The sequence below is a fragment of the Rhinopithecus bieti genome, unplaced genomic scaffold (genome assembly GCF_001698545.2).
Source record: "Rhinopithecus bieti isolate Rb0 unplaced genomic scaffold, ASM169854v2 scaffold_1558, whole genome shotgun sequence".
NCBI classification, from domain to species: Eukaryota; Metazoa; Chordata; class Mammalia; order Primates; family Cercopithecidae; genus Rhinopithecus; species Rhinopithecus bieti.
The window spans coordinates 312,847-338,573 of NW_016803701.1; the positions used below are offsets into that span (position 1 = coordinate 312,847).

Here is a 25,727-nt window from a genome sequence, read left to right on the forward strand (position 1 = left end):
AATAATGTTTCTATTTGCCAATGAGAGCACATTTTCCTTCAGAATTCCATCTAATTTAAAGAATCAAAACTAAATCTTTTCATGAGCTTTGCTGGGCCAGAGATGAGCGCTAGGTTCATTTTGCCCCTAAATATCTTATCTGCATACATTGATGTGTAAGATTTGGATCCTTTAAATTGTGTTTTTACAAAACTGAATCTGATATTTACATTTTTTTTTTTTTTTTTCAGAATGTTAACTATGTTTCTGAAAACTCAGAAACTCTGAAAACATGCAGAACTTTTAGGGATGATTAAGAAATGCGCTACTGATTTGAGATGAGCAGCAGTATTATTTCACCACTAAGGAGTTAACTATCCATATATCCTGGGGTGGAGGGGGGGATCTGGACATTTCATTCATACATATGTAGAATACTTGAACACTAAGCGGTATCCTAATGGGTAGCGCCATCTCCATATCTCCAATTATTGTTTCAAATCATTTGAAATACATTTCAATGTATTTCATTGTATGGTGGTAAAATTCAGAAAGCTGTGCTGCTGCCAGCATTTGGAGCTAGGTAAGTAATAACTTCACGCATTAAGGAGATAGTCAGATTCAGCAATAGAATCCTGAGTAATTGTACTGGTTAAGTGTTTCATTTAACAGAAACATTTTACAGAATTAGTGTCTTTAAGTATATTTCCATTTAGAGATAACAGAGAGATTCCATTAAGTCCTGGCAGAAACTAAAGAAAAGGAGTCACTGTTAAATCCATTTTTGGGAAGTGAAACAAATTTCAAGGGATTTTGTAAAATGTCTACCTAAGCAAAAACTTTGGGAATTGGAGACTTTCTAAATCATTCTCTATATTCTAATCACTTCCAATATTTATAACGTCTTAAAGATAAACCTTAAGTTTACCTTTGCATTTTTATAGGCCCATTGTATTTTTTTCTTGCTGAATTTGGCAGGGAATTATTAAGAAGATGAACTTTCCCACATTTTCAGTTCTTCATACAAAGTATTTATTTTGTTTACCTCGAATCCAATGATACTATCTGAGGCTAGACTGGTTCATAATCTGTAAGAAAGACATATAGATAGATAAATGTGTGTTTGTGCATGCATGTGTGTAAAGATTTCACAGCCTTTCTTAAACATTTAGAGTTTAAGACAGATTTTTTACAAAACTGCCTCCATGAGCCACTTGTGAAACAGTAATCCCATGAAGAGAATTAACCTGTAAATATCAGGTACTAGTCATAAAATAAATTTAATGCTAAAAGTCACCTGTCAAATAATTATGTAAATGGAGGGAAACACTGCTAAAAATAAATCCATCACAGTGACAATTTTTTTTTATAATTGAACTATTTTAGGGTTCAATATATATTTTCAATTCTGTTTATTTTTCTTTTCCCAGAATGTGTTTATCTTAAGGTAAAATGGAAAATAGAACAGTATTTCAGCCTACAGTTACTGATTTGGGGGGAAGTAAGCTGCATAATTGCATATTTCCTCATGTGATGCCACAACTTTTCCAATTTCTCACCTTGGAGTACAAATTATCTTTTATTTAAAGGGAGACGGTTGCTTTCCACATAGTCCAAATTAGTTTGTCCGTCCAGTGAACACTTCATCACTGTTAATACAAGACGGAATAGTCACTTCCATGCCATCCATTCATATCAATCTGTCTTTGTTAGTCAAAATTAAGTGCTCAGTAGAGGTGCTCAGGTCTAACCTTATGAGAGTTTAAATTGTCACCAAGGCAATTATAAAAATCAATCAGGTGGTCAGTGTCTTTTATAATAGGACTTCTAGTGAGTTCCCATGATTACTCTATCTTGGCTCTGCATCAGCTTCATAATTTGCTTTAGGAAATAATTATCCACATTACTTAAAAAAAACCTGCTAGACCATTTGTCATCCATTTTATAAGAAATATTTCATTTGTCTCACTTCTTTTTGGATTTACTCAATGTTCATCAATGGTCTTTTATAACCATTTTTATGGAATTCCATGCAAGTATAGCTCCTTGCTATTTGATGGTTTTTCTTCATTTCTCCATTCATTTTAAATAAATTAGATTTTGTCACTGTTGTATACCAGTCAGAACGTTCTTCTCGCAAGTTTCTGGTGATATCTTGGAAACTGCAGTTTTTCTTTCTGTTAAAACTTCAAATTTACTTTATCCCCTTTTATTATTTTTCTTCCCTCCACCCTTTCTTTCTCTTTTTCTCTCAGCTGTCTCTCCTGAATCAATGATGTCCTTTCCTACTGTTTACCAAGTATTTAGTATTTAACCTTTCTACTTCATTTTCCTTATCTGTAATGAGGAATGATAATACTGATTTCAAAATACAGTTGTGAAAATTAAAGAAGATAATGCAAACAAGTGGTTAGGGTACCTCTACCTGAATCACAACAGACCTTAAGTAAATATAGCCATCTTCCTTTTGAAGCCAAGGCTGAAGAAGGCATCCTCAAATCTTCTAGTGGTAGAGGAGTTTGCATCTTTGTATAGACAGCATTAGATAAATGATTACCTCCATTTCTGTTAAGTTTGATTTTCTCTGAAACTCATGCTTAAGAACATAAAATAATAAACCTAACTGTAGGATTATGCACCAATATAGGTGTATGAAATACAAATTTTGGGGGCCGAAAACCATTTTGAATGAATGTTTGAAATTATTTGCAAAATTACATGGATGGTGATTTTATTCCTCATCATTCATTGTTTCATAAATATCTAGTACAAGTGAATAAAACACACCAGATATTTAATAAGATATCCTCAATAAACATGTAAAAACACTGACATTTTCAAACCTTTACCTCTATCCTTATACATGTATTGGCTGAACATAGTAAAATTTTTGAGTAGAAGAATAATAAACATTTTAGTTCCTGTAATATTTGACAGATTGATCAATATATTTAAAAGATTATTCTGAGCACAATTTATTTTTGAGTTTGTATCATCAAATACTAACGATAGTTTGTATATGTTTTTTATACAAAAGTTAAACATTCTTAGTTTTAGATTTTGCTGATTCTTACACTTACAAAATTACCTTGACATAGATTTGTGTGAAATGAAGATAATTTATTTTTCACAGAAACTCAAAAGTATAATCTATAAAGATTGTTTTTCATTAAAGTGTAATTTTCAACCTAAATTAATCAGAAAATGTCTTGTTCTTATTTCCTATGAAAATACAGTAACAGACTACATTAATCGAAAACTTAGTCAATAGTTAACGATAGAAATTACTTGAAATAATTACTTCATTTCACTGACCTTTTATTGTCTAACAAATAAGCCAAATCAACACTCATTCATTCGCGCAACAAATACTTAGGACACAGGGTGCCATATTTCGTTTGATTTTTCTTTTTAATTTTAATGCTCTGCTTGAAGGTTTTCAGTTGCATTTTATAACACGTGAGAACCCATCCAAAACAAATCTTTAACCCTTTCCCTCTTCCCTCAACACTTTCATAAAATTATTTAAATTTGCCTATTGTTTTGGCAAGCTAAAAAATTATTAAAATGCTCGTTTTAATATTAGCAATTCAGTTCATATTTATATATTGGTCACATTTTGAATTGGCAGCAACATTTTAAATCTTATAATTGATAGACTTCTTTAAATATATTATTGTATAGGTAGTGACAATTAAAAAAATTATCCACAAGAGGGGCTTTAACACTTACTAGTTCAAGTGTGTGGACACATTTAAGGCCTCTTTCACTTCATTTAACTGTTGCATCTGGCTAGAGCAAGAATGATGGCAAAAATCTTGACCTTGGAATACTGGTTGGATTAAAGGATTCAAGTGGATGATAGAAGTTGTGGCTGGATTTAAGTGAGGGCCAAACAATGTAGGAATAAATGCTGTAGGGGGCAGGGGCTGAAGTGTTATGTGAGATGGGTGGAAGGGGGTAGCAGCTACTAAATGCAGGGGATGACCTGCTAAGAAAGTGGGGTGTGCAGGGATAATGGTTGGAGTCAGAGTTGAAAATGAAATAGGAGTGAAATGTGCCTGTGAAAGAGGATGTAGATGAGCAATAGGGAGGTGACTGTTATGAGAACTTAAGGAAGCAGAAACAGCAAAATGCTGCAGGAACGTGTGGTGGATGGTAGTGATAGAAGTGTGCTGGTGAACTGGAACTGTCTGTACGGTTGAGGCCGGAGAGAAGGCAGTAGGCCCTGCAGCAGGCAAAACTCGAAGATGCTTTGACAGGAGTTGCTTCTGCATATGCTGCTGGGCTTGTAGCTGTAGGATCTTATATTTATCTATTTCCTCAGGAGAAAATGTTATGGGTTGTTGAATTAAAGGGGGAGAGAGAGATTTATGACACATGTCTAATTCGTCTTTGACTTTGTCAGGCTTCTGCATAGTTCTGTCATAGTAAGAGTTTATATTTCCCTCTACATGATTTATATGCATGCTTACATCCTGTAAGTCTAGATTTATTTGGTCTTCTTTGGTCTCTGTTGAATCAGTAACACCAGTATATCTATTAGATGGAAAAGCACCAGGGAATTCATTTGGTGGGTCACAGCTTTGAATAAAAGGTTGGATTTCACTAATTAAAGGTTTTGATTGTTCTTTTGTTGTTGGATTCATTTTTATGTTTAGTGACGGAGACTCTGTTACTAGGTGAATTATACCTTTAGAGAGATGGTTATCACAATCAGTGTCTGCTAAAATTGTAAAATTATTTGTCTGTGAGCTTTTGCTTTTGTCTTTCTCTGTAGTCCTTGGAATTGCACTGTCTTGATCATTTCTGCTCTCACTTCCATACTGTATTTTTTCAGACAAAGGCAATGCTTGTCTGTTACAGCCTGATGGTACAAGTTGAATTGTGCATGGGACTTGCGAAGGAGCCTCTAATTCATTTTTACAACTGTTTGAAGAGACCTCAACGTTACTTGATTGTTCCTGACATTTCTTGGCTTGTACTCTTTCTAAAAGGCTTTTTGCTGTCAGAGGGGTCCTCTCTCCTTCTGTAATGTTCGATTCTGTAGTTTCTGAAGGGCCACTGGAACAGTTCTTTAGAAGGCAGCTGATATTCCTGGAGTTATACTTCATGGGCCTGACTTTTCCCAGATCACAAATGTGAGGGCTGCCCAAAGACTCTTGATTTCTCTTGCTTTTATTCAAGTAATAAATTTTCTCCCTTGAGTAAGAATCCAATCTATCGTGCTGAGTTCCCTGGCAATTAGGTGGTTTTTTACTGCTTCCAGTACAGGAAATCTGTGAGTTAGAATCACAACAGATGATTCTCGTAGATTTTAGCCCTGAAAATTGTTGTTGATTTTGCCCAGTTTTGTCTTTCTCTACAGTGACAATATCTACGTTTTGAGTATTTTCATTTTAAATGATTCCCACAATTTGCAGTTCCTCTCTTTCTGTGGTTCAGACTGCATTTGACTGCTCTTTGCTATTTCATCAGACAAGTAGAGGCAGTTGTGCTTCAGACATTTCCGTTTGTGCCTTTCAACGGAGTGGTGTTCTCTTTTATAGAAGCAGAGAAAATTACCTCTGCTATTACCATTGAATCTATGACTTGAACAAGTACTTCTCAAGCTAGACATGCTGCTAGGGGATGTGTCCGAAGAGCCAGAATATCTACTCAAAGATGACTTTGGAGAGTATCTCTTGTATCTTCGATTTCCACATCCAGAAACCTTGTTGGTCATGCTGATGTGGTTACTGTTTAAAATTACACTGAAGTCTTTCCCATGGTCACTGTTACCCCCTACTGTATGAGGACTGGACTTGCAGTTGAATTGTCTTTCATCTTCAAATTCCAAATGAGGATTGCAGGGAATCAATTTATTCTTTTTAGTCCTGGAGATGTAGGAAGGACAAGATACGTCCTCATCTGTATCACTGAGAACTACCTTTCTGCAGCCTTGCCAATGGGCCCTTGAAGCTTCCTTAAGTTCGTTCTCACTATTATTCTTTCCAGCATAATCCTTTAGAGATGTATTGAGGTAAAGAGGCACTTCAGGATTTTTCATTTCCAAATCATTTGCACTAAAAGCATATTCACTCTTATTTGGCTCAGAATCACTGTAGTCCAAATTATATTTCCTCTGGAATTTTTCCCAATCCGGATTAGCTATCATCATCTTTGGTTTCAGATATTGATTATCTTCTTGGATCAATTTTTGTTGGTCTTCGATTAAACCTGAGACTTGGCTCTCTCTTTTAGTCTTCACTTCCAAGGACTTCTTACCCAATTCTATTTTTAAGTCCTCTGGATTGTGGTCTTCCTTTGTGTTCCGAGAAAGCTTAAAATCAAAATATAGTGGGTTGCAGCCATAAGAGATACAGGGTTCTGTTTTTGTAAAGAGTAGAAGTTCCGTAGGCCATTGAAGAGTGGTGTGGCCATCCTTGCTTTGAACGTGGAGAAAAGGTAGTGGTTTAGATGCCACATTATGGGTACATGCTTCTCTTATAAGTCTTTGAACATTTTTGCTAACTCTTTCTGTTTTATCTAAAGATTTTTCTCTGTTCTCTATTCTGGAATTTGGATTCAGATGCACTGTACTCTTTTGCTCACTTGGCTCTGCTGATGAAAACTCATCCAGGCATTCAAATATCCTGGCATCACTATGGTTGTAAATGTTTGGTGGGCTGAAGGAAGCATTTGCTTGGCATGGGTGATTCACACAGTTTTCTAAAGTGTTCTTCAATGTATTTCTAGTTTCTTTTTCTCTGCTGGAAGGAGTAAAATCTACATCTGAAAGATGAATGTTAGATTTAGAGAATGAAGCATGAATGCCAATTGAATCTTCTAGTGTCTCATCAATAGAGTTGTTATTGTCTTGCAAAATTTTAGAGTTTATGGAGATGGTATTGTGTAAAACACTTTCCAGATGGCTTGGTGAGATGTTTACCTCTTTTTCCTTGGTAAGGTGTGTATCTTTATTTGCAAACCTGCAGCACTTGCATTTATCTGCAATTTGTTTTGTTTTATAAATGGGTGACTTGTTACAATCGTGAGTTTCTTCTGTGTTCTCACTGAAAACTGATGCTGAAGATTCTAATTTTAGGTGCACTTTTTTGGAAAAAGAAAATGATACTCCTGTTCTGTGATTTGCATTGCTGAGATCTGAAGATGTTTGAGGTACCCGATTTCCAAACAAACAACGCCTGTCTGATTGTAATTGGTGTTGATTTGGCACGGTGGACCGCTGTTTATCGGAAATGATTCTGGGGAGATTTTTTCCTTTAAGGAGAAGAGCACTCTTCATGCATGATACCTTTCTGCCATTCTTAACGGGGAAAATTCCTTGCTGGAGTTGCTTTTCTATGGCTACCTTGGGGGCTTTGTATGCTGGTCCATTTCCAGAAACACTGTAAATACAATAAATATTTAAATGATTAAGATACTAGCTTTGGAATCATATCTACATATGAACATTTCCTAGTGTTTCTAAGATGAGTTGTTTTACAATTTATGAGCTACATCTTCTAAAATACAACCTTTTGTTGTGCTTATATAGCTTAGCATAAATTTTATAGTGGCTATTTCTAAAATGAATTGTTTACATGTAGTATTTTGCAATTACCAAAAAGCAATAGCAAGTGAATATCTTATGCTAGTGCTTCTAAAGCATTTACATCACAATATATGTCCTACAGAATCTGTCAATCTTAGGAATACAGATTTAACATTGTTTCACTAATAGTTTTCCGATCAGTGCATTCACATTAAATAAGAAATTAAATAGAATTAAGTCACTTTAAAAATATAAAAATATTTTTTAAATTTGCTTTTATGTATTAGTTCTAACATTTTATAATGTTTAGTTCCTTGGTCTTAAAATTCCCTCATATTCACAGACCTTTGAAACACAGTGATAAGTTCTTTCTTTATGACTTGTCAGTAATTTGACTAATTATAATAAATGCATAATAAGAGATATGTACAATCTATCTAAATGTCTTCAATGATTTTGAAATCTTTTCCTTTGCTTCTTGCTCACCAAAATATTTTTTCTACTATTTCTGTATTATATGTTTTAGGTTTTAAAGGTCTTAAAAGGTTATTTGTTCTACTGAGCTTCATTAGCAATTCATACAGAAGACTGAAAATACCAACATATATAAGAGATAAAATTCTTTAGATTAAAATTATATGCCCTTTAACAGTCTATCTATATAACCTCTACTATAAAAAGGCTTCACTGGAAAGAAGACAATACAAATCACATCATTTTTCTTATTGTTTGCTTTGAACTGGCATTATTTTCCTTTTTCTTGTTCCATATGCTTGGACGTGTTTGTTCGCTTATTTCTAATTTTGATTTTTATTTTACTTTCATCTAGTCATTTGTTGCTTGAATATAAAATTCTAAGCCAACTGATATCTCTTCCATATGTTGCTGAAATTCTAATGCAGAGTAGTGCTTTCTGAGTCCTTGTCTAACAAATTCCTGTTGGTTTCTTTTACCCATTCTTTGGCAAATCAGCATAGAATTCTAAAATCACAAAGTACAAATTTCATGTACTTTGCTTCATTGTCTCTAGATGTCTAATATTACAGACATACTGAATTAACTTCCCTTTATTTATCTTTGAGATGAATCTGCTTGTGTGCTTTTCCCTTTGTATAAAGTGTAAAAATATAAATACATATAATTTATTAGATGTGTTACATAAAGAGTATATATATTAATACATATATATATATATATATGTATGTATAACATTTTAACAGAACATAGTTACAGGCTGATTAATTTGGGTGAATTTTTACTAGTAGTTCTTGGGCACTTTGAATTTAACTTTCTTCAGTTCAGATACATTTTTTTTCCTCGATTTATCTGATTATTGCTTCCTTTGGAATTTATGTTTTTTTAAAATCATTGGTTCTCCTGAATATATCCTTTAGGTATTGATATTTATCTCAGTACCTTACTCTGTGTTCAGTCTTTGTCTATAGTTCAGGGAGAAATTCTTTGATTTAATTTGTATTTTACTGACTCAATTTTTTTACAATATTCAATCTGTTTACAAATTATGACCGTATGGATTTTAACTTGCAAACAATAATTTTAGCCACTATTTAGTTTTTAATGATTTTAGAATGTCTCCTTTTCATGAATGTCATTTTAGAATGTCTCCTCTTCATGAATGGTTGTAATTTTAGAATTACAGAGTTCCTTTAAATCTTGTAAAAAACTAAATTTAGAAGTTTTTAAAAGCTGTATTCTCTTCCTTACAGTAACTCTTTCATAATAGAAAGTTCTTATTCATCACACTAATCTCCTTTTTTTGAGTCATCTTTTTATGTTCATTAGGCATATTTAATAAAATGAATAGTGAGGAGCATTCTAAGATGGCATATAAGTTACTGAATGTTTCTTTCAAGCACAAAAGTAAATAAAGAGTGTAGAGACTTTATTACAACATTATTGGTCTTTGAAAATGCCTCCAGCCTGCAGATAGAAGGAAGTGATCCAGAAACAGCTGCCGCATTCAACTTTGCCTTGGTACCAAAGAGATGATTTCCCATATTTGTAGCCACCATTTGGATTAAGTAGGAACTATACTTCTGGATTAAGTTAACCTTCTCCAGCAGCTTCAATCAATCTGACATTATCACCTGTATGAAACTCATACAGGTTGAAATTATTCCACAAGTCTAGTGTATGGATACTATTGTTCTTCCTTTCCCAATTCCATTATTATGCAGTGATTTTAGTATTTATTATACCATGTTATATATATTATATATATCCTTTTCTTAATAATAATTTTGTTGATCATCCTGACACTATTTTATTCATTTTCTTGCTTTACGCTAATCTAAATGTTCTTTTCTGTACTGCTGTTTTATTTTACCATTTAGCTCTCTAATGTGCAAGCTTCTTCATTTTACATTCCTTTAAATATTTTAAAATTTCTTTGCTCTTCTTGTTTTTGTAATATACTGTTCTCTAGCTTCTTGTCCTTAATTCTAGTTCTCATTTTGCAATTTAAATTGCATTTATAATTATAGGTTTTTCACAAGTTTTAACATTTTGTCCTTATTGTTAAACTTTGATACTTCTTACTTTTACTCTTTAAACTTTTATCTTGTTGCTTTATAAACTTTAATTTGCTTTTCTTAAATCAAAGTTATTCTTATTATTTTGGAAAACCCTGTTTTTATCTTTGTGGGGTTTTAAATTCTACTATTTTAATACAAGTTTATGTATTATAACATTATTATAGCTTTAACTTTTTCTAGATTTATTCAGATATAACTGGAAAATAAAAATTGTATATATTCAAGGTACACAATGTGATCGTTTGATGTATGCATACAAATTAATTTGTACATCTATCATACACGTAGTTACCATTTTGTGTGAGATAAGGACACCAGATTCACTCTCTTGGCAAATTTCAAGTAAACAATACAGTATTATTAGCGAAGATAATCATGCTCTACATTAGATCCTCAAAACTTATTCATCTTACATCTGAAAGTTTATAAACTTTGAACAATACCTTCAAATTTCTCCCACCAGCCAGCCCCTGGAAACCACATTTGCATTCTCAATGAAGCTTCAATTTTTATAGTTTTCTCCACATTTAATGTTTCCCTCACTTCTTTGGAATTTCCTTTAGTTTTTAAAATATTTTCTTACTTATATTAAAATAATGGTTAATAAAATGTCTGTAGAGTTTGGCTTTTAATTCTTATTGATGGATTATCCATTCAAATTGTTCTCCAAAAATTCTAATACTCTGCAGCTTAACAAATGCACAATTTTATTCTCTCCTGTTCAAAAAGCATCCTTTCCAAACAGCAAAACATATCAAAATAACATGATTTTTTTAAATGGTGTCATTTTTTAATGTTCCATTTTCCAGCTCTTATATGAAAAACTTCATAAATATAAGAGCTAGATAATGTGGAACATTAAGAAATGACACCGTTTAAAGAATTCATAGTCTCAGAATCAATGGCCCTAAATTTTTTTAAAGTTTGGAAAAATTGTAATATTAAGATGTACTTAAACTTATATATATAAGAAGTTCACATACAGAGAGTGACTATCCCCTCATCCCCATATAATAACTGATATTGCTAAGGAAACAGGTTGGCTGGAACTAGTTAAGAGACGGTCAAATTTGATGACCCTTTATAAGATCTATTACTATTTTTTTGCCATCATTTTACGCACTACCAGTAAATTCACCTTTCTTCTCCCAAAGGGTCACGGAAGAATTTTGTTACCTAGATCATACTATTCAGAAGCCCTCATTATGAGGAAAAAGGACAAAGAAAGATTGTCTGGGAGAAGAGTAATGCCAATGTTTTTTTCTTTTCTTTTATTTTAACTTTCACTTGTCAATTCACCTACCAAAATAAAGTATTTGTTAAGTGACTTTCCTTCAGCCATGAGGCTGTTTAAGCAGAGAGAGCAATTGGCTAGGAGGCAGGTGATGGATAGTAGAAGATAAAAAAATATTTTTCTAGTTTCTCGCTCTATACCTAGAAAGCTGAACACTTGTCTTTTCCCTAACAATATGGGCACATTATGATCCAGAGAGCTTGCCTATTTTATCAAATCACCAAAAGGAGTGGTTAGGTTTGTGATTGTTTAGTAAATAAGGCTTACAGAGGGATAGCTGAAACTTAATAGAGTGGACTTTTTTATTTGGAAGAAACTTAATGGGTAGCTCTGGCAAACTTAGAACTTCTAAACAAACCATCACCATCATCACCATCATTATCATCATCACCATTACCATTACCACCGCCATCAGCAAGGCACCTCTGATGTTTTGTTATTTATGCCGGAGGAAAATATAGAATGGGTAAGTAGAAATGTAGAAGTGTGACAACTTTCATAATAACAAACAACCAAAATTATATTTATTAAGACTATTTAGATTTGCTGTTGTGGCCTTAAAGGACCCATCTAAAGATGTCTATCTATGGTCGAACTTGTACCATTTGTTACGATCTGACTTACTGCATCTCATCATTAATCACTCCAGGAATTGACTCTTTCCCTAGATTGTTTCCTGCATGCTGCCCTAACAACAATAGAACTTTTCCTTCTAAGCCCTGTTTTGGCAAGGACTGTCTGAGTTCTCAATGACAATAAACATATTGTAAGTCCCTCATTGTGTTGACTGTAGAAAGCTCAGTAGCAAATGTATATGTTGCTTCTAGGGTTCTATAAGACCCCAGACCATGCATTTTTGTATTAACGTTACTTCTGACTACGTGTTGTATCTTTATTTTGTCTTCATACTAAACTTCTCATTTATTTTTAATACGATTTTATGTATTTTCATAGATTATTTTAAGAGTTACAAATACATAAATACATGCAAGTTGAATATTAATTGTATTTTTACTCATAATTGGTCCTACAAAAATAAGTGTTTCCTTAAAATTACCTTTTAAGTCTAATAATTTGTGGTAACTAATTGAGCTACTCACTCCTGTTTATTACATATTACTTTCCATTTAAGCAACAGGGGTTTAAATTCTGGCACAGAGGCATAAATTTCACAATTCACTAGGTTGCTGTCAAACACATTAATTAGCTACATTAGTGTTTTACATTATGATTCATATGCACACAAATCACAATCTGCAAATTTAATTGCATTCCAGGTAACAACTTTGAAACATCCAGTGGTTCCAAGCGTTTGTAAAACTGCTATTTTTCAGCTACAAAAACGTATTAGTATAAAGCTTGTTATATTATAATTATCAATTTAAATGGCACTGTGTGGTAAAGTTAACTGCATTAATTACATCTTGTTTGTCAGCCAGACAATGATCGTGTTATTTATACTCGACTCTGGTATGTACAGGGAAATGTTCAGAAGACGTATTTTCCACCCCCTAAAATGTATTGTTAATTATGGTTTTTAAAAGTATTATTACAAAATTTAGAACATATATTAAGAAGTGATATTAATCCATTTATTCAACTGGATAGAATAAATGCTAATGTATTTGAATCATTCTGGGATCATTTCATTATAGGGTACATTAAATTAACAATATTAGGAAAGAAAAATATCAAAGGCCAAAAGTAATTAATTTATGTATGTTTAACTATATTTGCCCTTCAGACATATCTGTTAGTTAGTTATTATTTGTTTACATTGTTACAGTAGATTTGCCTTTAAAATTTCCCAATAGGTTGAAGAGGGTTTTGAACCATTCCAGACACCTTTAATTCTTACCATTCAGATTGCTGCCTTAACTCAGCCAGCTGATGGAGTCGTTTAAGTGCTTTTTCTTGTTTCTTCTCATCTTTCCATGACTTAGAAGCTACATTCCGAGCAAATTCCCTTTGCTTTAATTCTTTCAGTCTCTGTGGAAAAAGAAGAAAAACCAAAAAGGTACTATAAATAAATAATATATTCTTTTCCATCCACAAGGCTCCGTATTATTCTTTATCCTAAGTGCAGAGGTGACTTTCTGGACAGAAAGAGTAAAAGTATCTTCTCCATTGTTGCTATTCTTTGCTCCAAGACACATTTAGCAGATAAATGTAGTTGTCAACCAGGTTATTTTTCCAAGCTTGTCACAGTCACTGCAAAAATGTGCTGCAAAGCTGGGCCCCAGGCCTGGCTGGTATCACTCTGGCTATGCAACTATAATAATCTGTGTGCCTATAAAAACACAAATGGGAAAAATATGCAATATATGAATGAGTATGAAGGGAGGCAGGTTATGAGATGCATGTTCCTCCACCCACCTGCCCCTCACTTGTAAAATTGATTCTATTAAATACACTGGGTGGGATGAGCTTGTTTCAGGAAAGAGCATCTGTTACTGTGAAAGATTTAGTTCAAAGCTCTAAATGTGATTTTGAATTCTTTTCTTTTGGATGGAGATATTTATCAAATACATATTTCTATATTGTATCCAGGAAGACAGAAAAAAAATGAGTCAGGGATTTAAACTCAGAATAGAGGCATGGCCCTGTTTGACTTAAATTCACCCACCACTTATTTTAATTAATATTTTCTCTAAAACAATGGACTTACATGCAAGTAAGACCTCTTATTTAGAATCCGCCACTAAGCACCAGCTAATGATATTGAATGAACTGAGAAACAGCCAAAATCAAATGAACCTCTTGAAGTTTAGGGCTTAATCCTGAATTGGAAGTGTATTTAAAGATTATCCTCTTAACTCATACAACGTGATTTTAAACAGTCTAAAATATGTATCTGTTGAAATTATTTTCATTTCCCATATTAAGTATAAGAAATGTTTCCCAGGTATGGAGAAAACTACATAGTTATCATGTGAGGTAATAATACTGTAGCTGACTGTTACTCAGAGCAAGTGCCAAAACCTTTCATTAGCTTCATTCTTTAAAGGAAACATGCTCATAGTAGACAGTGGTCAGATAACTACATCTAAGCTAAGGATTTGAAGAAGAAGGCAGATCGGTCTTTCAAAGAGAGAATATTCTGAGCACAAAGAACAAGAACCTCACAGAATTAGAAATAGCTACAGGGAGAACAGTGGACTCAACCTGAATTCAATTTTTGACAAATACTTCAAATCCTTCTAAAAATAGAAAATTTCAAGAAATATAATTATGCTCTATATGTTATCAGTAAAAAAAAAGATCAATAGTCCTTTGGAAATTATAAAGAACAGATAATCTGAGCATTAAAGAGTGGATACCGTTGGTCAGAAGACAGGAAGAAAGGCTTATGAAATCCTTATTGCTACATACCGTGCTACTCACTTCCTCAGACCCTATGTACTTGAAAGCCTAGTTCTTAGAATGAGGCCTTGTCTTACAAGCAAAGACCTTTTGGAAATTGTCCTACATGATTTAAGAACACACATAAACTATAGTTCAACTGTGTCAGAGAGAGAAAATTGCTATTTGGAAAAAAAAAAAGAGAGGCTTTTTTTAATACTCTGTTAGTACTGAATATAAATACTCCATATTATATTTATTTAATATTAGGTATTATCAGCACACAAAACTTGTATAATGCAGAGGAGGAAATTGATCCATTTACTCACAGCAATTGACACTTGACTCATTTTTGGAATCATGTTTGAAAATTTGGGGTACCTCTGTTTCTTTTATTAGCCTTCTAGATTCCAGAACTAGACTTTTATTTTTGAGTTATAGAAATGATTGAGAATTCTGTATTGTTTATCTAACAACAAATATTGTTAATTGCTACTATGTTAATCCTTATTCTTACTATGAAATGTATAAATATACAAATCAACATATCAATTTTTTTCCCTTCAAGGAAGTCAGACAAGTGGTTACACTTCTATAAGATAGAGTGGAGTTTCTTAATAAGGGTGCATACAATGTGCTTTGGAAATATACAGGAATAGTAAAAGATTAATTGTGTTTAGGAAGTTTGCAAAGTTAAAATGTTTTTAAGGAACACAGAAAACTGGAAGAAGAGATTTTGTTTAAAGACATCTAGCCACAAATTTGGTTTAGTCAGTTCTGAGTGCTCAAGTTTAAGCAGAGAAAAAAACCCCAGATATCTGCCTCAAGTTTTCAGTGTACTGAACAATGCATCTGTATGAGGAAACTGTTCCAGTTTAGGGGAAAAAAAATCATCTGAAAAAATGTAAGAGAAACAGTGTCTGGCCTTCATATAAGGCCAGGAATAGTGGTTGTTTTCACTAACAAAACTGGAAAAAATAATAGGATATTGAATAGATAATTCAGAAAAGTCATGCCTCAGTAGAGAATAATTAGTCATAGATTTAGCACTACTTTGGAGTTGCTTAAAAAAATCATAAAAGCAAGAAATAAAAGTATGAAACTGACTCCAAGTAACTTAACTGAATCATAGTACTAAACACTAGGATATGTATTGCAATACAAAAAAAATGAGAAAAATTAATATCTTGTATCCAATCAAATATTATCAGGATGTAATCGCAGTTGAAACTGGTCTACAAGTTAAAGAAAAATATACTATAAACTCTACAGCAGCCATTAAAATGATAAAGTGTTTTAGCTAGGAGGACAACAAAGGAGATAAAAGAACATCATTAAATGTACTCAGTGCAAGAAAATGCAAAAAAAAAAAAAAAAAAAGTAAGGTAGACTGGACAATTATAAAATAAATAGCAAAATAATAAATCAAATCTAAACATAATAATAATATTAAATGTAAATGGTCTAAACACCAAAATTAAAAGAGAGTATTCTTTGGATAAAAATGTGAGTTCAACTCTGTTGACTACACAAACAAGCTTTTTTAAAAATGAGGACAAATGAGTTAAAAGAAAAGAATGTAAGAACATATATTATGTCAACACGAGTCAAAAGAAAGCTGGGGGGCCATATCACTGTAAGACAGATTAGATCTCAGAGTAAAGATATTTTACCAGGAATAAGGAAGGTTTCTTCATAATGATAACAGAGCATTAAAATACACAAAGCAAAAATGGATACCTGCCGCATGGAGGAAATAAATGGACAATTATTAAAGAATGTTTCAATGCCTTGCTATTAAACATCAACAAAATACTAATTGCAAATCCAATACTTATGGAAAATGTTACACCAAAGTGATTGTATCTCTTATAAAAGACCCTTCCAAAAGTGTATTTGTCTGATGAAAAGAGGACTATCAATCACCGGACAGATGGGGAGGATTTCTAAGAATCCAGAGGCCAAAATTTGCCAGCCTCATGTTTTGGCTTAGCCCAAATTTCTATTTTTCTCCCCTTGTTCTGACAAGAACTCATTTATTTCAGCCATGGCACATACAATGATTGTCAGTAACCTTCCTCCATTTAAAGAGAACATAATCCATTTGGGAAGAAAAATGTTCTTTGAGGGTGTGTAATTAATCAGCTCTTATTGAGAACAGACAGCACATGGCATACATATTTCAGAAAAAAAATGCTACTTTACACGTTTACAAATAATAATGGGAAAACAAATACGGTATTGTGCAAAGTAGGTGGTAAAGAGTGAATCTGCTTTATTACTGTACAATCTAGGTAATAAACAAAGAGGTAGCATAGGTAAGATTAGAACAATACCTTGCATTCTTATCCTTTAATGATAAAGGTAGATGGCCATAAAGAAAACTAAGCAACACAATTATGATACAAGTGTGTTGTATTATTACTTTTTTGCATCTATTTAAAAGGATCACATTATTAATTTCCCTTTATGTAGTGAATAACTTCTATTTGTTTTATTGTGTTAAACTTCACATTCATAGGATGAATATTGCTTGTTTTTTATATTAATATTTTGAAATATTGATGGATTTGATTTGCTAACATTCATTATGAACTTTGCATCTATGTTCACGTGTGATATTGGCCTGTATTATCTTTCAAAGTCCTTGTGTCATTCCAGTGTGGTTTTAGTCAATTCAGATTGCTATAACAGAATACTATAGACTGGGTGGCTTAGCTAACAAACATTGAATTCTAACAGTTCTGAAAGCTGGGAAGTTCAAGATCAAGGTGCCTGCAGACAGATCCAGTGTCTAGTTATGAAATTCTTCCTGGTTTGTAGATGGCCATCTTCTTGTTATATCCTCACATGGCCTAGGCCAGAGAGAAGAGGCAAGCTCTCTTGTCTTATTTGTAAGTGCACTAATCCCACTCATGAAGGCTGCACCCTCATGTCCAGTCACCTCCCAAAGAGTCTACTTACTTCCTAATGCTATTATATTGGGGGTTGAGGGAACATAAACTTAAGTCTATAAGTACCATCGTAACAATGGCCTCATAAAATGAGTTGGAGAATGTTTTATCCTCTATTTTCTAAAAGATTGTGCATAAAATTAATATTACATATTCCTTAAATACTAGAGTCACCACTGAAGCTACGTTTTCCTGGAGTATTTTTTCTGGTTGTTGTTGGAACTTGTTAAATCATGAATTCAGTTTATGCAAGATACATAAGACAAAACAGAATTTTTATTCTTTTTTGAGTGAGTTTTGGTAATTTGTTTCTTTCAAGATTGTTTTGAATTTTATTTAAATTAGCTTTTTTATTGTCAAAACATTGTTCCAAATATTTTCTTTCTATTCTTTTGATATCTGAAGCATCTAATGCAATGTTACCTCATTTAAACCTGATATTGGCAATTTGTGTATTCTATATTATTCACCAATCTTCCGAGTGATTATTGATTTTATTAGTATTTTAAAGGAACCAGATATTATTTAGTAGTATGCTTTCAATAACATGTAAATATTCATACATTTTCTAGATATCTTATTGTTACCAATTTCTAATTTAATAATATTTTGGTCAGAGAATATATTCTGCATGATGTCAGATCTTAGACAGTTACATAAATGTTTGTAAGATAGTTGTAGAAATGTTTATAATGACTCAGCCTATGGTCTATCTTGGCAAATATACCATGTGCACTTGAAAGCAGAAAATATTTATTCTATTTGCTGTATTTCAAATTCTATAAATATCATTATGTCAAGTGGTTAACAGTTTTGTTTAAATCATGTATTACCTTATGGAAATTTTTGCCTACTTGTTTTATCAATTACTAGTGAAAAGATATAAAATTCTGCACTTATATTTTGTGATTGGTCCATAGTTCCCTTTGTTTCTGTCAGTCTTTACTATGTGTTTTGGGGAACTTTCTTATCAGATGCATACATATTCAAGGATTTAGAATTGCTATATCTTGTTATTCAGTTAACTTTTTATAACTATGAAATATCCAACTTGTCATTTCAAAATACTCTTTCCTTTGAAATTCACTTTGTCTAATATTAGTACTGTCATATCTCTTTTCTTAGCATTGACATGGTATATCATTTTTTATTCATTTAATTTAAAATAGATTGTGTCTTTAAAGCGTATTTATTTTAAAAGCCATTTATTTGGATCTTGTGTTTTTATTCATTCAGGACTTTTTTCCTTTTAATTGAGCCATTTACTTTATTTACAGGTAATGTAATTATTTCAATGTTTGTATTTGTGTATACTATCTATATACTTAAAATACCATCTATATACTTGGTGAATCTGCTCTTTTCTCTCTTTTCTATATGCTTTTGAGTGGATCAAACATTTGTAGAATTATATTTTACCTTTTCTATTGATTAGTTATTTCTACCTATGTTACTTTCATAGTTGCACTAGACATTAAAATATGCATCATAAATTTATTAGTTTATTAAAATTCTATAATATGATCCACTTAAAATGATATTAATGTATATTTTCAACAAATACTCTTCAATATGTCATGTTTTGGTGTCATATACTTCATTTCAGTATAATGGTAAACTATTTCTTATTATTTTACTTGATGCATTCAAAAATCATATGTTAATAATACTTTTAAAGTAACTTTTATATTTCCTGACATGTTTACTCTGTCTTGTTTTATTTCTACATTTCTGTATGAGTTCTTCATCTTACCTACTTTTTAGGAAACATATTTTTTGGATATGTATTTCTAATTTCTTTTAAATTGAAGCACTTTAAAACATCATTTAGTTGCATGCTTTTCTGAAATGTCTGCTATCTTCTTATTATTGCTCTCTTGTATGTAAAGTTTCTTTTTTATCCCCTTGGTTGGATTAAATATTTTCTCTTTATTTTTCATAAGTTGATTATGATGTACCTTGGCATGTTTTTCATTGTATCTGTCCTTTTAAGGATACTCTGAGCTTCTGGAATCTGTAGTATTGTATCTTTTATTAATTTTGGTAAATCCTCAAAATAGTATCTTTTCAATTTTTTTTCTACTTCATGCTCTCTTATCCTCCTTGCACTCCAATAGTGTATATGTTAAATGAGTTTATATTGTGCTAAATATCACAAGTGCACCATTACAGTTTTTTTGCCACTGATTTTTCTGTGTGTGTTTTTATTTAGTTAAGTTATAAGCATGGATTCAAGTTCATTATTTCCTCTTCTATATCCAATCAGCAATAAGACTATCAGAAAATTTTTTTATCTTTGATACCATGTTTTTAGTTTCCAGCATTTTTTATTCTTTTTTATAGTACTACTTTAAAACTTTTCATTTTAATGTATATCATTACTTTTTCCACTAAATCCTTTAACATGTTATTATTTGTTAAAGTTTCTGATAATTCCAACATCTAGGCCATTGGCTTTTATTTATTTATTCATTTATTTATACTTTAAGTTCCGGGGTACATGTGCAGAATGTGTAGTTTTGTTACACAGATATACACATGCTATGGTAGTTTGCTGCACACATCAATCCATCACCTACATTAGGTATTTCCCTAATGCTGTCCCTCCCCTAAACCCCCACCCCATTTCTGAATCTAGTTGTATTGAATATTATACCTCTTGATGATGAGTAATATTTCCTTGACTTATTATAATTATTATGCCAAATAATTTTAATCAAATACTGAACATTGTAGATGAACAGTAGAGATTAATGCATAAAATATTTATACCCAGAAATAGACGTGCTTCTTTTTCTGTGAGCCCTGAAGTACGAGTGTTGGGCAAACCCAGTCTCTAGTTGAGCTACATTTGGTCTTTGTTGCTTTATTTAAATTCAGTGTCCACAGCCTTCAAGTACTTTATTTGCATATAGACACTATCTTATCATTAGTCCTGTACCCTAATACTTCAGCTGGCCCCTTGTGCCTGCACCACAGAAGGACTTTCTATCAGCATTCTTCTTCTGTCTCAGAAGTACATTGCTATTGCGTAGTACTTGCTAAAAGGCCTAGAGTGTGTGTTTGTGAGACGTTTTGTTTCAATGTGTATGTTTTCACGCTTAAACAGGCTCTGTGCACCTGTGACATGGGCACAGGAGTACAGCTCTATCTTTCTCAGTGCTCTTGTCTACCAGTGGCAGACAGCTACCTCTTGCTACTCTGTGCAGTTCCCTGTGTGGGAGGGGTTTTCAGTTGCCCATAAGGTTTTTGGATGAGGGTTTTTGAGTTTTTGGTTTTACAATGCCAATATTAATCACAAAACATTTATTATTGATAGTGAATAGTGTGAATATAACAGTATTTATGGTAAAGGAGAAGTTGTGTAACCCAAAATTCCCTTAATTTTTTAGATTAATTAATTAATTATATATTTTTGAGATGGAGTCTTGCTCTGTCACCCAGGCTGGAATGCAGTGGCACCATCTCAGCTCACTGAAACTTCTGCCTCCGGGTTCAAGCAATTCTCCTGCCTCAGTCTCCCAGGTAGCTGGAATTACAGGTGCTCGCCACCATACCCGGTTAATTTTTGTATTTTCAGTAGACACAGGGTTTCACCATGTTGACTAGGTTGGTCTCAAACTCCTGACCTCAGGTGATCTGCCCACCTTGACCTCTCAAAGTGCTGGGATTATAGGTGTGAGCCATCGTGCTTGGCCAAAATTGCCTTTATATTGACAAAAATGCCTTGTTTGACTTGTAATCATAAATACTATTCCATTAAAAGGTACATCTTTTCTCCTTTTATCTTTTGCTTGCGTGATCACTATTAGAAGTTAAAATGAGATAGCTCTTACATCATCAAAGGAAAAAAGCAAAAGAGAGAAAATCAACATGTCACAGTCCAGACAATTCCACATAGCACTGTTGCCCCAATATTGTTTGCCTCCTCTTCTTTCCTTCCTATTAGCTCCCGCCACCCAAACTCCAAATTTGTTAGAATGTAGGTTCACCAAATGACGGAGCTTAGTTACAAGAGAAATAATTTATAATCAGTAGAAGTTAAATTAAAAATACAAAAATGTGGAGAGAGCTGTCCTTCTCTTTTAATCACCATAAATGATGTTTACTAATATTGAAGAGTGTTCTTTGATGACTGATCCCTGATCTAGGTCTTGGCTTTTTAAATTGTTTCTGATTAAGATGTGATATAATTCTGTTGAATCTGCTACATAATACTTTTTGATGCTCTTCTCTTCAAATAGGTTATTTTCTTACTAGGAAAAAAATATGTTGCATCCCTTGAATTAATGTTGAAGAAGTTTTGCATGCTCTAAAAGTTCATTTTATCTTTCCTTCACAATCTTGCTCTGGCTATACTGGTTGGGCAGAGCAGAGCAGCTGAGAGCTTCATGGGTGTCCTGGTGATAATACGGGAGAATTGTGGCATATGGATCAGTACAGACTGCATGATACTTATGTACTTGAACTTCCCTGCCACCTCTTCATCAGCTTTCTAATTATGTTGAGTGGTGACCTTGCAGAACTCTAAGTTCCTTTCCTCTAGTCTAGCCAGCTGCTCTTTGCAAAATGCGTCTTGTTTCTTTATCATTCCATCTGTCTTTTCCAGTTTCTTAGCCAGGTGCTTTGTCTTAGAATGTTCCTTCTTACTTGATATCCTCTCTCATAGAATAGCTCTAGTTAACTGCTCATTGGGAGTAACTCATTTAGTCCAGTTCTTTGCTTCACATTTAGTCATATTGGGTGCAGGCTCGTATACATTTACACCCCAGAGGAAATCACTCTCAACTTTTCTGCTCTTTTCCCAGAAGCATACACTTCTTCCTAGTCATTGCAGACTTGACACCATGAGCATGTTTTCCACCCCTCCACTTAGTAACAGATGACTTCTGCCTCATGGTCAATGTATAATCCAGATTATAGGCAGGAGATAACCTTTGTCTTCTTCTCTGTACAAGTTCTGAAATGTAAATAGAATTCTTGTCCCTCCCATAGTGGCTAATGACCTCCTACCTCACTCTCAGGCAGAATCTAAATCACAAGAAGACTTCTTTTGGCTTTTTAGTTTCAGCCTTAGTTTTAGTCTCTGTGTACCTGTGCCCTGGAGTTGGGCTTTCTCAATAGTCCTGACCTCTCTCCATTGTAGGTAAAATTTCTCTGTACTTGCTGCTAGGCTGAAAGTAAAGGGAGCGTTTGCTGGCCCCTCTTTAAGTGACAAAAGATCTTTGCCTTTAAACTCATGCAGAATCCAGAATATGGGAGAGTTTTCCTTGTTTTTCCTGTTTCACCCTCAAACTTAGGCAAACTTCTCCTGTTAGCAGTACGAAGGGTCTTTTTCATGCCTCTGTGCTTCTCAGAATCTTCATGAGCTCTCTTTTAAGTAAAGACCACATAAAAGAGTGGGTTGTGTGGATGAGTGCAGACTTGCCTGTGGAAGGATTTCTTCTCAACTAGTCCATGATGGGCCGTTCATTTCATGAGTTTACATGGCAACCTCAGCTTTCTGATGGTCTTTATAAAATTTAGGTTTTGTAGAACACCTAGCGTGTTCTTGTTGTGATGGGAGGTGATCTTTTGTTGTGATTTTCCATAATCTAAGTGGAAGACTCAGCTTACATATCTTAATTTTCCTTCCTTTTTCTGTGCTTGTGGCTTTTCCCTTCATTTTTGCAATCTCCGAAAAAAGTGTGTACTGGCTTGTGGTCCAAGGGTTGGGGACCCCAGGTATATATTATGATAAAGGGAACCCTTTTACATTGGTCCACAAAATTTATAGGTTGACATTTTCTGATTAGATTCTGTCAACACTGTGACTTAAATGCCAGGATGATGAAGGTTAGAGATAGCAGTACATTTAGGGAAATTGAAAAGAGGAAAATTCTACTAGAATTTTATTAGGGTTCAAATATGCTGCCTCATAATGTTAGGAAGAAGACAGTTTCATTTTTATATTTCCCTTCAACATGTTAACCTTGCTAACCCACATCCAGAACCACCTTTGTTACACAGAGATCCACTGATTAAAAACATCTTAATGGGCATGAAGACTAACAGAATTAATATTGGCACATGTTTAGTTTTGTTTGGAAAATATTTTAATATTTTTTGGTGATACCCACACACACACACACACACACACACACAAACACACAAACGCACACACACAATTGTACAGAGGTATTTCTTATTGTCTGGTTCCACATAATTCCTACAATGCAGATAATAAATACAAGTTAGCCAGTTCTACTAGGAATTTCAGTGTTTTCATAAGACAAAGAAATTATCATTATATAGCATATATTTTTACCAATGATGATCAGGCCCCAGTTAATTTCCCAAACTGATAAAATTCTGCTATTGCAGGATCAACTGGTAAGTCTTCTGACTTTAGATAACTTGACATGATCAGCTGTGTGTGTGTTTGTGTGTGTGTATTTAGAGCCATGTGTCTATTCAGATACTTTTTTAGCAGTGACTCATTTAAAAGGATGATGAGACTGTTTTCACGATCAAGATGACAAAACTCCATCAGAGCTAAATTTTCTGTTAAAATCAATAAAATCAACGTATATAATATAAAAATCAATAATATATAATAAGCACTAAACTGAAACAATGCTATATTTAATTATTATCTTCTCTTCTTGGATGTATCAATATTTTAAAAGAAAACTTACTAACTTCAGATTCCTAAACTGCTTAGCATCTATAATCAAATACAGAGGTATAATTCATAGATAATCATTTATAAACTTTTTCAAAAATTACTAGAACAATAATCACTTGCTTACCTTGATATGGTTTGGATCTGTGTCAACCCAAATCTCATGTTAAACTATAATCCCCAGTGGTGGAGCTGGGGCCTGATGTGAAGTGATTGCATTATGGGGGCAGTTCCTCATGAATGGCTTAGAACCATCAACTTGGTGCTGTCCTCATGATAGTGAGTGAGTTCTCATGAGACATGATTGTATAAAAGTATGTAGCACCTCCACCCCTCTCCTTGCTCTCACTCTCACCATGTGACATGCCTGCTCCCCATTTTTCTTCTACAATGATTGTAAGTTTCCTGAGGCTGCCCCAGAAGCCAAGCTGATGCCAGCATCAGTAGGAACTTGGTGAACAGGTTAGAGCAGTTAAGAGCTTGAAGTTTTCTGGAAGTGGAAGTGAGGAAGACAGAGAGCAGCAACTAACAATAGGGAGAATAAAACAAAGTATTTCCAGAGTTATTTGGACAGGAGACAAGACAGTGTAAGTATTAAGAAAACTATCCCAAATCAGGTAGATCTGAGTTGATATTTTGTTTATGTCACTTACTAACTTTGAGACTCTTGCAAAGTTACTCAATTTTCTCCAGATTTAGTTACACATTTGTAACTTAGCAAACTATCAGTATCTACCTTGTGGAATTATTGGGATTATTATTTAAGTGTGGAAAGGTAAATGGTTTAGCATAGCACCTGATATATAGCAAATGCTCAGTATGTATGGACTATAATCATGTTAAAATATAAGGAATGGTCAGATTTTGTGGAACTTTGTGAAGCAGAATGTGCAAAGAATGCTCAATTCAACCAGCAGTGGGATTCCACTGAGAGTATTTAATTTATGTTCTTATTGAAAGTAGACTGTTTGAGTGGCTTTCATCTGGAGAGTATGACTGGTAGGTGTAGTTTTCTTTTGCAAAGGAGAAGTTGGAAAAAAGGAAGCATGTTGGGCATACTTCTACCTTGTCACACTTTAGATTTGAGCATAAGAATTTAAGGTTGTCAGTTGTCTATCATCAATTTTATATAAGAAATGGTCTTTCTTGTCTTACATAATTTATGTTTTTAATCCAAACATCTATAATTTCCATAAATTGAAGATTACATGTCACTACTGAGGAAAATTATAAAATTTGAATTAAAATGTGATTTGTTGTCAGGATTTTCTTTGATAAATTTTATTTGAATTGTGCTGTTGGGTATTAATACCATACAAAATTGATATTAATCAGAGAAGAGAGAAAAACTGGATTTCTTATATTTCCTAGAGGGAAGTAGGGAAAAACAGGTATGTAAAGT

General features: G+C 33.3%; 1 protein-coding gene across 1 annotated transcript in view; it reads right to left on the minus strand.

Annotated features, from left to right (window-relative positions):
- Nucleotides 1–3,685: 3,685 nt before the first annotated feature.
- The window catches only part of ZNF804B (zinc finger protein 804B), a 594,788-nt gene continuing 572,746 nt past the window's right edge, over nucleotides 3,686–25,727 (minus strand). The window contains exons 3-4 of the mRNA XM_017851439.1: nucleotides 13,224–13,354; nucleotides 3,686–7,370 (exon numbers count right to left, since the gene is read on the minus strand). Coding sequence (XP_017706928.1) covers nucleotides 5,357–7,370; nucleotides 13,224–13,354 — 2,145 coding nt within the window. The 3' untranslated portion in view covers nucleotides 3,686–5,356. The remainder of the gene's footprint in view (nucleotides 7,371–13,223; nucleotides 13,355–25,727) is intronic.